The following is a 13,035-nucleotide window of genomic DNA, read 5'->3' on the forward strand; positions in this document are numbered from 1 at the left end:
AACATTCACAAGACCGCCCTACCCCCAGTCGTCATTTTTCAGTCGCGTAGAGGTATGCTGTGGTTCCTGGGACGCTAACTGTGTTTCTTTGTGTGTATTTCCCCTAAAAAAACATGCCCGCATGAGCCGTGTTTTGAGTCGCCGGTGTATCCCCTGCCGAGCAGGCGCTGTTGGGTCACTCTGAGCGGGTATGGGGCCACGAGCTCCAGCAGCGCGTGCAGCAGACAGCTGGCAGACGGAGCGCCTGCACCTCCACTGCTGATGCCCGTGTGTGCTGGGCTCAGACATGCAGATGCGGTCTGGCTGGCTTCTCCGTCTAGACTGAAGTCTTCCTGAACTAAAAAAAAAACAGAGAAGCATGGACACACCAGAGAGGTAATCTAGCTCCGAGAGCGCAGCACTTACAATCTCATTTTTTGCTTTATTTTTATTTTATCTGTCTGAGGTCGTTTTCCTGTTGGTCGTGGAATCGTAGGTCTCCCCCCCCCCCCCCCCCCCCCCCATTTGTATAAGTCCCCTGGATGAGAAGATTGTGGCTATTCTGCGTCTTTAGAAGCAGTTCTTCTCTATTTGCTTGTCTACAACTAAATGTGTCGCGAGGAGATGTCGCTTTTTAATTTTTTTATTGTATTTATTTATTTATTTTTATCTGTGTGAATGTGCAAATTAAAGCCAGTCGTAAGAAGGCTTGTTTAGGGTTCGGGAACAGCTGAGTCCCCTACAGCTGGACCCCGCAGGATCATTCATAACATAAGGGGATGAAGCACTTTGTATTTTCCAGAGCCTAATGCAAAGCACTTAGTGTGCGATCAAGTGATTAGGTGTAACAGACTGTTAGCCATATTTCTGTGGCTCCTATAGCCCGGTGTAACGGTGAGGATGGGAACATTTGTGCGCAGTCGCTTTAATCCTCTGAGCGCCACAGAAAGCCCCCATTCGCTAATAAAAATGACCCGGCGGCTTGGCACAGTGGCATCCCAACACCCTGAATGGCCTTATTGTTGCGGTGCAGCTGGCACCGCCGTGCGCACGCTGTGGCTGCCAGAGCGACGTGTGCGTGATTCATAACCAGGAGAAACCATCCATTATACTGTCTCTGGTAGAATAGTTGAAGATGCCCGCGTGTTTTAATTCTAGGGTGGGGCGCTTCATGACTAATTGATTATGGAAACAGTGATTCCCATGGCTGGAGTTCGGGGACATTAAGGCTAGTTTGCATTTCTTTCCTGTGCACTGATCATGATCCCCAGAGACAAAATCTTCAATTTTCCCCCCTCCTGTGTGATCCCTTCGGCTTATCTAAGCATAGGCCGTCACTTCCTCATAACTGTCCTCCGCTACCCCAGGTGTGCCTGTCATGCTCGGGGCTGAGGTAAAGAGCAGCTGAGGAGAAGAAGGAGATGGGCTGCACTTCGGCCAAGCAGGTGTCTGCCGTGCCCAACGGTGAGGAGGAGCAGAATAAAGCCTACAGCAACGGAGACCTCCTGTCTGGTGAGTCTGTCTATGCAAAAATTACCTTTACATTCATATTTCTCACATACCTGTTCAGGTACTTTCTGAAAATACTGTAATTTCTGTAAAGATCTGTAAAATGTGAAAAATACATGCCATCAAGGGTTATTATAGCAACAATTTTTTTAAAGGAAATGCTTAAAAGAAATAAAGATTAACTACCTTTAAGTTTATCCTTTATTAACACAACAAGCATGAGGAAGCTTTGCCACATTTACTGAGATTCAGGATGTTTACCTGACTGGGAGTCAGCTGCCTGCTCTGAGTCTTGTGTTTGTACTGTAATGTGTTGTGAACTTACTTATGTTGTGAACTAATATGTGGCACTGACAAACAGCAGTTCGGTACAATAATAATGTAACAACAACTTAACAACAACAACACATTTATATAACAATGTCACAAGGTGCTTCAAATAAAAAGTTTAAAACAAAATCAGAGAACTAGTTAAAAACATACGAAATAAAAAGGCAAGGCTAATATGAACATACTAGAGGGGGCTAACAACATTCATTAAACATTTTCAATTAAAAATTTTAAGAGGTTTTAAAGCAAATTAAGACATTTCTCATCTCAGACAGCAGATTGTTCCACACTTGGCAGCAGCCCTTTGTTCTTTCTTTATTAGTTGAGGCCTTGGAATAACCAGCAGAGCCGCATTCACCGATCTAAGTAAACACTCAGGCACATAAGTGGTTAATATGTTTCTGATGTACTTTGGAGCAAAGCCATTTAAAGCTTTAAAAGTTATAAGTAAAATTTTAAAGTCAGTATGACTTTGAAAAGGCAGCCCAGCTCCAGAGTGATTTCCCATTTCTTGGTTCCTGTTACGATCTGAGCAACACCATTCTGCCTCATCTGCAGTCAGTGAAGTGAGCGCTAAATGATGGCACTGTAAAGAGCCTTGTAATAATTAATGCAAGAAAACAAATGCATGTGTAGGTAGCAGATTTTTTTTCACATCAAAGCTGCCATTGTTAGCTTTAAAAAAGAACATAGACAACTAGTATATGATATAATTAATGCAGATGAATAGATTTTTAAGTCTGCTGGGTTATTGTACAGCAGGAAGACATAGACCTGTGTGTCATTTGTATATCAGAGTTAGATGCTCTGTCACTGTGAACGATCAGGCTGAGAGGAAGGGCGTTCCTTTAAAAAAGATGTGGGCTAAGGATCGAGCCCTGAGGAACGCCACAGTTAAAATCAGTCACAGAGGCATCTACATCACTTGCATGTAAATGCGCCTCAATAACAGTTTTTGTTGACCTGGGTTCCACAGGAGGTCTCGTCTGAGCTCCTCGTCCATGTAGACAAGATTACATCACATCGCTCCTGCTGAATTCCCCCCCCCCCCCCCCCCCCAGTTACAGCACTGCACACGTAGCCAGCAACAATACCCGGATAGGCTGTGGCATCCAAACTATGGCTGAGTGGGTTTTAAGGAGCTCAAAATACGCCAAGAAAACATTCTTCACTTCATTACACCACCAGCAGCAGCCTTTACACAAGGCAGGCCTGGTCCACTGATTCATGCTGTTGACACCAAATTGTGACCCTCCAATCTGAAGACTCAGCAGAAATCAAGATTAAACAGAGCTGTAATGGTGTCTGTGCCTGCTGCAGTTTTCACAGTAAATATTGGTTATCTGAGATTCTGTAGCCATTCAATCACAGCCTGGCCATTGTCCTTTAATCACTCTCATCAATGGAGAGTGATTAAAGGCTGGAGCGCATGGAGGATGCGCAGTGCAGGACAGCTGCTCATTGGATGGGTTTTTAATTTTCCAAAGCATGCTGGGTAAACAAAGACTTGTGTTGACAATCCTCGAAGATCAGCCGTTTCAGAAATACAAGCCAGTCCATCTGGCACTTACAAAAATACAGCGTTTGTGAAACAAGTGAAGTGATCTGCATCAGCATGAGCTAATGTATTACACTGCAGCCACACGATCCGGCTGATTGGATAATTACATCAGGAAGCAGGTGTACAGCTTTTCCTAATAAGGTGTATTAGTTATATTAAGGTATATATAAGTAAAGGTACAAAACATGTCACATCTGTTTTTGTAACAGTCTAAATTAAAAAATCTAAATAAAGAAGTTAATCAAACGTGTATTCAGGTAGCTGTATTAAAGCTGTAACACGCAGGTTATCGTCTTACATCTGAATTAATGTGATTGCTTCTATAGATGAACAGTAACAGTCTATGTGCCGTATCTATATTTTCATTTCTTCTTTTCCAAATGTGCAGCGTGGGAGAGGTTGAGAAGACTGCCCATGTGTGAGGCAGAAAATGGAGCGGAGAATCAGGCTAACAGCTCGTGTGTTTGCAGCTTGCCAGCCATTGTTAAAAGAGGATTTAGTCTAGAGTGTGAGAATTCAACCACGTAATTACTTTACCAAGTACTGAACTGTGAGAACTATTAACCTCGGAGGATTGTGGTGATCGGAGCGGCCATGAGTGGGTCATCCTCTGGGTGCCTGCTGTCTGCTGCTGCTGTCGCGTATTAATCGGAGATGTGCTCCTCTGTCTCCCACTCTGTCACAGATGAGTACAAGATGAAAGGAGTGGAGAAAGTCAAGTACATCAGCGGAGAAGAGGCGGGAGAGGACGGCCAGGAAAGCACGGTGCGTGGTTTTTCTTTTGTCCTCTCTGTTTTTTATTTTGTCTCTAGTGGAGTATTTAATGGCGGCTTGTAAAAACACAGTCAGTTTGTTCGGGGTAAGTCGTGACGCGAACTTCGGGATCACACAAACTCAGCTGAGGCTTTAGAGCACCGTGCAGCATCGATTTGCATGTTAATGAGGAACTACTGTAACCCAATAATGCAGGAGGACAGAGGAGCTTCCATATATACTTGGCACTGATTATATAAAAGTGATACTTTTGGATAGAAAGTGTTTTTTGTTGCTTTTTTTTCATTGTTTGACAGTTTAGGCGATATGGACATTATGAAAATTTCTTAATACAAAATAAATAAGTGAAAATCAACATTTAACTGAATGAGCTGATATTTTAATTTAAATTTACTTCTGCCTTTGTAGTAATCTCCCTATTTATCTTTTTATTTTAACTTCCTTATTACTCCCATTCTGTTTATGATTTTAAATGCATTTATTTCTGAGTTATGTAGCCCTTTTCATTTTCTTTTGCTTCCCTAAAATACATTTATTTCTGTTTTTCTTTATGCATTTTTGCTCCATAATGTAAATGACAAGACTACGTGTCACTTTGTTAACCTTTCACCCAGTTTTACAGTCATCCTTTGTTCCCACAACACTAACCACTCAGATGATCACAAGAACTGAGATACCTAGCCAACAAAGAAAAACTGCATATATAAATAGGTATAATACAGTGGCCCTCATAGGTCAAACGCACAGCAACAGCAACAGCAAGCATAGAAAAATGCTTCCAAATCACACAAAACACAATGGAAATAGCAAAACTGCAGCAAAAGCTAAAAAATAATAATAAAAATCACAAAAAATGGAAGTATTTCTGGGAACAGATGGACCAGCTGTGGAAGTGGTGAACACTTCTGGTATGTTTTGGGGGGTTGAAATATATTTATTTAGTTATTTGTGGCGCTTTATTCTGTTTGCTGGTGTTTTCTTAAGTGTCAATGCGTTTGACCTTTCAGGGCTACCATAGTAGGTAAAAAAAAAGTTACAAATCTGAAAGCAATAGCATAAAATTAATAAAAATGCAAACAACAACAGAAGCAAACTTTTATTTTCAGTGTCATTTTACTGCTTTTAAGTGCATAATAATTTCATTGTTGAGTCAGTCATTTTTACATTTTAGCACACTGGGATCTCCATAATTCAAAAATAATTTAGTTTTGCATTTCTGTGTTTTTCAGGCTTCTTTATAAAAGAGCAGAGGTGAGCATTTGATAGTGTTGTTCACTGTCCTCAATCATTTATCTGTGTGTTTGATACTGCAGGAAGTAAGTGCTCTCCTTGATAAAGCTCCGCACAGAGATGAAACAGGATCAAATGGAAATGGAAAAATTCTGTAAGTGACTGACTAATGGTTTTGTTTGTGCTATCATGCTGCCAGCCTCTAACCTGGTTTCCTTCCCTCCTCGCAGGAGCATCCACTCCTCGGAAAGTCAGCAAGAATTCTTCCGGATGTTAGATGAAAAAATTGAAAAGGTAAAGAATGACAAACCTTTACTGGAGATCTATCTATGTTTTTGTGTCTTTGTAAGGAAAAAAAAAAAAACAGGTTAAATAACATAATGGAAGTTAATCCTATTGGTGCTGCAAATCTGTAGCAAGTGAGGACACAGCAGACGAGATAATGATACTGCAAAACAATCTCAATCTGTCAGGTCCACTCTATTCTCCCAGTGTGGTTATTTAAAGGGATATTGGCTGTGCTGCCAGATCTTGAAATATTATACCACTCTGTGCCACAGAGCTCAAAAATACTTTAAAAACCTATACGAGAACATTTACGTCACTCTTTTGCAAAAGAACTGTGGTTTATTTTGAGATTATCCCACTGTCCTGCTGCTGGAAAAACTTATAGAGACCAAAATAACTGTTAATGTGTAGCTGAAAGTCGTCATAAACGCCTGCTTCAGTAAGATTTTCCAAAATGTAAAGAGGCCTCTTTAAGTGCGTGCCTGAATTTCCGCTGCTTAACTCTATTTAAGGTGAAAAAAGTCATTTCCTTTCATTCATGTTTGACTGAGACCTTGCTGCAAATATTTCAACAAAATGCTGCGTTATGGTTGCACGGTGGGACTGCAAAATAATTTAGCATTCCTCCTTGTCAACACATGCACAAATGAACTGATTAGTTGTGTGCATTAGGCATTTTTTTGCAGACTGAAAGCATAACTTTGTGGTGACTGAGTCAGACTCTAGCTCATACTCATAACACTAGAAAGCTAGAACAAGAAAACTAATTAAAAGGCATTGGCTTTCACATTTTTTATACCTTAAAGCAGAGGTGTCCACCTCCAGGCTTCAAGTACCGGTGTCCTGCAGGTTTTAGATATCACCCTGGGTCAACACACCTAAATCAAATGATTAGTTCATCACCAGGCCTCTGGAGAACTTCAAGACATGTTCAGGAGGTAATTTAGCCATTTAAATCAGCTGTGTTGGATCAAGGACACATCTAAAAACCTGCAGGACACCGGCCCTTGAGGCTTGGAGTTGGACATCCCTGCCTTAAAGCATGCTGGTAAATACCCACAACTAACTGTGAGCTTTTATTTTGAAAAGCGGTAACTTTAAATGCTGTAAACTACATGCTTTTATTTTTGAAAATACCGTAGCGTCAAAGCATCTTGATGTCTAAAGAGTAATTGGATGTTTTACGATGAAAAGAAAAAAAGTGTGACTTTAAAGGACTTTATTAGATTTTATTTATTTTTTAAAATCAGATTTCATCCTAACAGAGGTGCTTTCTGCTGCCCCCCTTGTATTTTAAGGGGTTGCCACACTGGATGAATGTGCATGTTAATTTGGAACAGACTTTACCAAATGCCCCTGGGACCGGCCTATGAGTGTATTAGCTTGCGACCACTAAGGCTGGACGTGTTTCTCGATCTTTGCATGTAAGGTGAATGTGTTTACCACTACAGCTCTGAGCCACCAGCTGTGGGCACCTTGGTATTTTCCCATATATAAGTGAGGGGTTCTGTCATTTCCACAGCTGGTCCATCATGTTATTGTCTCCCCAAAATCTCACAAATACAGTTTGTGAGATTTTGGGGGTTTTTTCTACTTCCCTTGTGCATTTTACATCTCAGGCCCACCACGATAAATGTCGGTTTACACAAAATGTTATAACTGTAAAACTAGTTGTATCTGGCTAATACCTGAATACTCTGCGTGTGTGTCGTAACCAGGGCCGGGATTACTGCTCAGAAGAGGAGGATATGACATAACCCGGTTGTCACAAATCCACACGTCCCAGTATGAGAAACTGTCCAGCATTATGGATAGACTGTGTCCCAGAGGACTCTTTGATGTATGTGCACGCCCGAGAAGGAAGGAGTATTGAAACTAGCACTTTTTTCTTTTTGCCCTCCTGCCACTACCCACTCGTCTGACCAAGTCCCAGAAAGATCATGGCGGAAATCAGCGCCGAGGTTCTCCCAAGAGTGACATGAGATTTGAAGCCATTACAGGGTAACGGAGGATCTAACACTTTTCTTTCCTTGCTGGAATTTCTCAATATAAATAGCTGTCACCGAGACTTACTATACACATGTGATAGACGCAGGCTGCTGTCAGTGTGAATTTCCGGCAACAGGAACAACCACTGCTCTCGTGGACACTGACTCAAATAGAAAATAATGCCCTTGCATCGTTTAATCCTTGAAAGCCTCTCCGACAAGTCAACGGGTTGGAAACTTCCTGCATTCCAAGACGCAGTACAGACCTCTTTTCTACAGTATGTTGGCCACTCCGGTGTTTGTCTGCTCATATTTGTTTCTGTTCTGATGTAGAGTATTTATGTTGAATAAGGCTCAGGGTTGAAGTGTTGTAATCTTTGTCTCATGTAGTTAAGTCTTTCCCCTCATTAGAACACTGTTACACCATTAAAAGACGCACACACACACACACACACGCTGTCACACATGGGTTACAGATAGAGCCCTCTCTAGTGTCTGATTCATATAAGCCTAAGAGGTGAACACCACAACTTCACACAAGTCTCATTATGTATCTGATTCACCGGTGTTATGTTGTTGTGTTCGGTTTCTTTGTTTTGGGTTTTTTTTTTGGTTTTCTAGGAAAAATAAAAGTGATTTAAGTAATTTATTCCCATTGTTGTGTTGTTTTTAAAACAACCTGATGGCGATAGCCATGATGAATTATTTTACGCGATGTATTCATTACCACATTACTATGTCAACCACTTGTAGTAAATACAACCGTACTATAAAAGTGCACTGTAACTAGTGAAAACACTGGAATTGGGAGATATGATCATTTGTAGACAGCTCTTTGAGATCTTTGTTGAGAGTTATTGCAGTATATAGGAGCATCAGTACTTTTCTGTAAAACCATTTTCATCCACTCGTCTTTACAATATTGCTTCAGTTCATGAAGGTTTAATCAGGTTGAGGTCTGGACTTTGACTTGGTCATTGCAACACCTTGATTGTTTTCTTTTTCAGCTGTTCTGTTGTAAATCTGCTGCTGTGCTTGGGATCATTGTACTGCTGCATGACCCGTTTTTTGCTGTCGCTCCGATGGCCACGTTTTACTACAGTATACTTTGGTGGAGTTCATGGTCGACACATCAGTGGCTGCAAGGTGCTCCTGTAGCTACAAAATAAGCCCAAATCATCACCCCTCCACCACCGTGCTTGACAGTTTGTAGGCGGTCCCTGTGCTGGTATGCTGTTTGGTTTTCAACGTGTGGAAAAATATCTCCACTTTGGCTTCATCTGTTCAGAGGACGTTGTTGCCCAAGTCTTGTGTTTGTTCAGATGGAGCTGGGCTGGCATGTTCTTTCAAAGTGAGCAGGTCTTCTGCCAACTTTTCCAAACAAGCCGTACTTGGTCAGTCTGTTTCTAACTTTACTGTCATGAAGTTTAACATTTAACATGCTGAGGCTGATGTAGAGTCTGAGATTGCATGGTCTGAGTTTACTGAGATGTCCACTGCTTAGAAGATCGAATCATTATGTATCTTTCTCACAGGAGGAGGATGGACATCAAAGTGTTTGTAACTCTTCCCAGATTGATGAGCAGCAATAATTACTTATTTAATATCACTGTCAACATCTTTCATTCTTTGCGCTGACAATATCATCAGTGCTCTCTGGTGGACACAATATTTAATGGCCTCAATTTCAAAATCATTGCAAGCACAACTTGTGCTTGTTTTTCAATTAATGGAAAACACACTACATATACACCAATACAGGTATTTCTGCACTGCACTTCAAAATTAATAAAGGAACTTTTTAGCTATTTTTTTGTTACTTATAAAGCAGGGGTGTCAAACTCAAATACACAGTGGGCCAAAATTCAAAACTGGAACAAAGTCGCGGGCTAACATTAATATTTATTGAAATATATTTATTCTTCCAGATATAAGAATGAATCTTTTCTTATGGACTCAAACACATTTAGCTAAAAAAAACTGAATATGAAACAAGCAAAGCTTAATACTAAACGATATATATATTAGCTATATAATACCAGTAGGCCAGCTCTGATAGTAATTTGGTATGGCTTCGCGGGCCAAATGTAATTAGGCTGCGGGCCAAACTTGGCCCGCGGGCCAGAGTTTGACACCTATGTTATAAAGTCTACAAACTGAAGCAGGAAACAATTTCCCACTTTTATTGACAAGCTGAGTTAGTTGCTAACTCAGCAGCCATTTTTGTTACTAATTTTGTTACTAACATTAAGAAAAGCTCTGCATTTAGTAACACCTGTTTACTTACCATTTCCAGCCAAAATGCCTGCTGTGGAAAAACACCTTTTACATTCATAACATCCCTCAAATCACACTTCAGCGTTGGCACCAAGTTTTTAAAAAATAAAACAGAATGTTTACCTTAGGTCCTTTTAAAAAAAAAAATTAAGAAAGAATACATTTGAAACTATTAGTCTTTCTCACACCTGATGTTTATTTCAAAATAAGGCACATTTGTTTTAAAAAAAAATAAAATAAAACAATCACTGACATTTATAGTAGGTCTTAATAATTGTGTTTAAGGGATTCTTGTCAAAAACCAATGTGCTGACATGGATTACAAACCATAGGCGTAAATTTCAGGGGGACACGTGCACCTCCCCAAAATATTAGACTTGAGACACTATGACCTTGTGTCTACTTTTTGTGTTGTTTTTTTTACACAAACAGAGACATTTCCCTCATGAACAGATGCAGAAAAGTTACAAAATGAACCAGAAAGTAATGAAATGAAGTGTCCGATCTAACCAACTGGACAGCTTTGGAAAATTCAAGGAGTCCATAGATTATGAACTTTTAGCTGTATTTTCATAAGTGTTACAGCTTTGCCATTCACACCACATCAAAGATAAACAATTAAACGACAGATAAGTTCCTGTTTTCCTACTGTCTACTATAGAAATGTCTGTTTTTGTTTTACAACAAACAAATAAAGATCATTTTTCTTGAATTAACAAAAAATGTATATTTTATATTTGCAGGACAGTCTGGGTAATGAACTACCTTTTCAGGAACTACTTTTCCTGTAATTTTTCACATTTATCACATATACTCACTGGCAAAGCTGTAAGCTTTGTGGATGCTGACTCATCCGGCCCCATTGAAAGGTTTCTTTGGAGGTATGGAAACGAGATATGGCACCCCTGATTTCATTGTGAAAGCTTCTAGTCAACTCTGTAGTGTGCGTACGCCGCAGCAAACAAACCAAACCACTCCATATATTGTAACAGGAGCTCAACTGTCATTAAAAAAGGAATGTTACTTCTAATCTCTGTACCCTTTTCTTAAGGTTAATTTTATCTCTTTTCGCCTTAACCTGTCAACATGCATCTGAGGTGAACTTCACGATGCCAGAGGTTGCCAAAAGGTCATCCTAACAATCACATACTCCCCCTGAAGGGGTCCTGTGGGGCTCTTTTCCATCTTTGAGCTGATTCTCAGTCAGCTGCTCAGCGCTGCTGCCGCCTCTTCCGGTGCTGCCGGCGTCCCATATCCTGAAAAGGTCCTACAGGAGGGTCCGGCGTCACCAGGCCATCCGTCATCCTCTGGTAGACCAGCGTGGAGTCAGCTGCTACTGCACACAACAGCACAGGAAAGCCCCTGTCCAGGACGTGTCGTATGCTGCACAGCAGAGAAGGAAGAAGCCGTAAGATTCAGAGGTTTGGCAGGATAACCTGTGAGGGTAAAAGTGTGGGAGCTTGACTGGTGTCTTAACACCTTTTGTGAGTCACAGACTGGTGAGCGGGCAGGGGGAGGATCGTCAGAGTGGGTGCTCCTTCCTTCTCCCTCGCTTCCAGCAAAACCACCTGCAGCTCAGAACTCCTCACGCAGGACACCTCCTTCCAGCGCCGCACTGCAGAGAGCAAGAAGCTCAGTGTGAGTGTGAGCCTAAGTTATGACATCAAGTTTTTCTTCCTGTAAGAAAGGAATTAGAGCTGGGAGATGTAAGGAGTCCAGGATACACCACACAGGGAATCTTAAACTGACTCCCGTGTTTCAGAACCCTGCCAAACTCACCTTCAGTAAGATCCATGTACACAAGAAAAGCTGCATGCACCTGAGCGCTGTCCCCAATCTGCAGGTCCTTCATCTGCTGGTACTGACACACACACACGCAGATTACTTACAGTACATTCCTGGCAGACTCCCTGCCTGCACACACAGAGCTGCTCTCACACTCACCGCGGGATGCTGCAGGATCCAGTTCGGAGGAGGACGTTTCTCTCCGCCTGACGCTCCCGACATGTTCGTTACTAAACAAAGCTGCAAGCGATCACCGGCTCAGTTACCACTACATGACGCCATGCTGCTGTAACGGCACGCTCTCACCCAGTGCGACTGTTAAAATCGTCCGTGCGGAAACGTTTTTGTTGTCCGTGCAAAACACGTACGCAGACAGGAGACCACTCTCCTTTCGGGGTCTTTATTAAAGTCAATCATTTCTATTCATCATGCTAGTCCTAAAATTAACTTATAGGTAAATACTGGGCAAACGTTTTGAGCCACACATCCTTTCTTTGTATTTTGCTTCCGCGGAGACTGACATTTCTATTATTTTGAAAGTGGTCCTAACAATACTTCTCCGGACTCTCTAAAAAAAAATTAGCAGTTTTAATTTAATTTTATGTATGTTTGCAAAATATAAAAAGATGAGTGGTGACTCGGGACTTTTGTTCAGTACTCACTAGTTCCTGCATCGTTATAATTACTTTACGTATTACTGACATCTAATAAACTAACTTCCACCAACCGATCTTATATAAAAGAAAGAAAGAATAAAAACTGCACTTACAGCTGCCTGATGACTTTATTCATTTTAGCGAGACATTATCTCATCGAAAAATAATAAACAGTAACATTAATGGTGATATTAAATCTGCAGACTCGCAAAGCCTGGTGATCTTTAGATGTATGAGTGCCACTGCCACAAACACTATTAGAGACATTATTGTTCAGTTAAATGACCTGGAGCCTCTTATCCACACACTGACAGAGTCATTACTGTAATTCTGCATAATGTGGTTGACTCCGTAACCAGAGTCTTTATTCAGTCTTTGATCACTTTTTCATTGAATCATATTTTGTCATTTTTGTTTTTGCAATCAGAGCCCATGCATCGCTCCTGTGTCACTTGCTCTCTCTTCACCCTTTCCTCTTATACCCATTAAATTCTCCTGAAACCAAGAACCTGTGCTTAAAAATAGATTTACTGTATTCCGGTGTTTAATGTCAGTTGTGTGTCCAGTTCACAGTTTACAGTTCTACGAATACTTCACCTTAAAAACAAAACTCCAACAACATTTATTGACATCATTTAAGGCTGGGGAAACCGGAAAG

General features: G+C 41.0%; 2 protein-coding genes across 2 annotated transcripts; one reads left to right on the top strand and one right to left on the bottom strand.

The window, feature by feature from the left end:
* The first annotated feature begins 33 nt into the window (after positions 1-33).
* Positions 34-10,007, top strand: LOC146498052 (uncharacterized protein C1orf21 homolog). The gene is made up of 6 exons (XM_085141307.1): positions 34-375; positions 1,347-1,491; positions 4,065-4,144; positions 5,467-5,537; positions 5,614-5,677; positions 7,390-10,007. Exons 2-6 carry the CDS (start codon positions 1,401-1,403, stop codon positions 7,426-7,428), a joined length of 345 nt encoding a protein of 114 aa, XP_084997433.1. The 5' UTR covers positions 34-375; positions 1,347-1,400; the 3' UTR covers positions 7,429-10,007.
* A 156-nt stretch (positions 10,008-10,163) lies between these two features.
* On the bottom strand, positions 10,164-12,081 carry tsen15 (TSEN15 tRNA splicing endonuclease subunit). The gene is made up of 4 exons (XM_085141306.1): positions 11,881-12,081; positions 11,716-11,797; positions 11,416-11,551; positions 10,164-11,319 (listed from the first exon to the last, which is right to left on the bottom strand). The coding sequence occupies exons 1-4, from the start codon at positions 11,941-11,943 to the stop codon at positions 11,148-11,150; spliced, it is 453 nt and encodes a 150-aa protein (XP_084997432.1). The 5' UTR covers positions 11,944-12,081; the 3' UTR covers positions 10,164-11,147.
* Positions 12,082-13,035: the final 954 nt, after the last annotated feature.

The sequence above is a fragment of the Neolamprologus multifasciatus genome, chromosome 18 (assembly GCF_963576455.1).
Source record: "Neolamprologus multifasciatus chromosome 18, fNeoMul1.2, whole genome shotgun sequence".
Taxonomy (NCBI): domain Eukaryota; kingdom Metazoa; phylum Chordata; class Actinopteri; order Cichliformes; family Cichlidae; genus Neolamprologus; species Neolamprologus multifasciatus.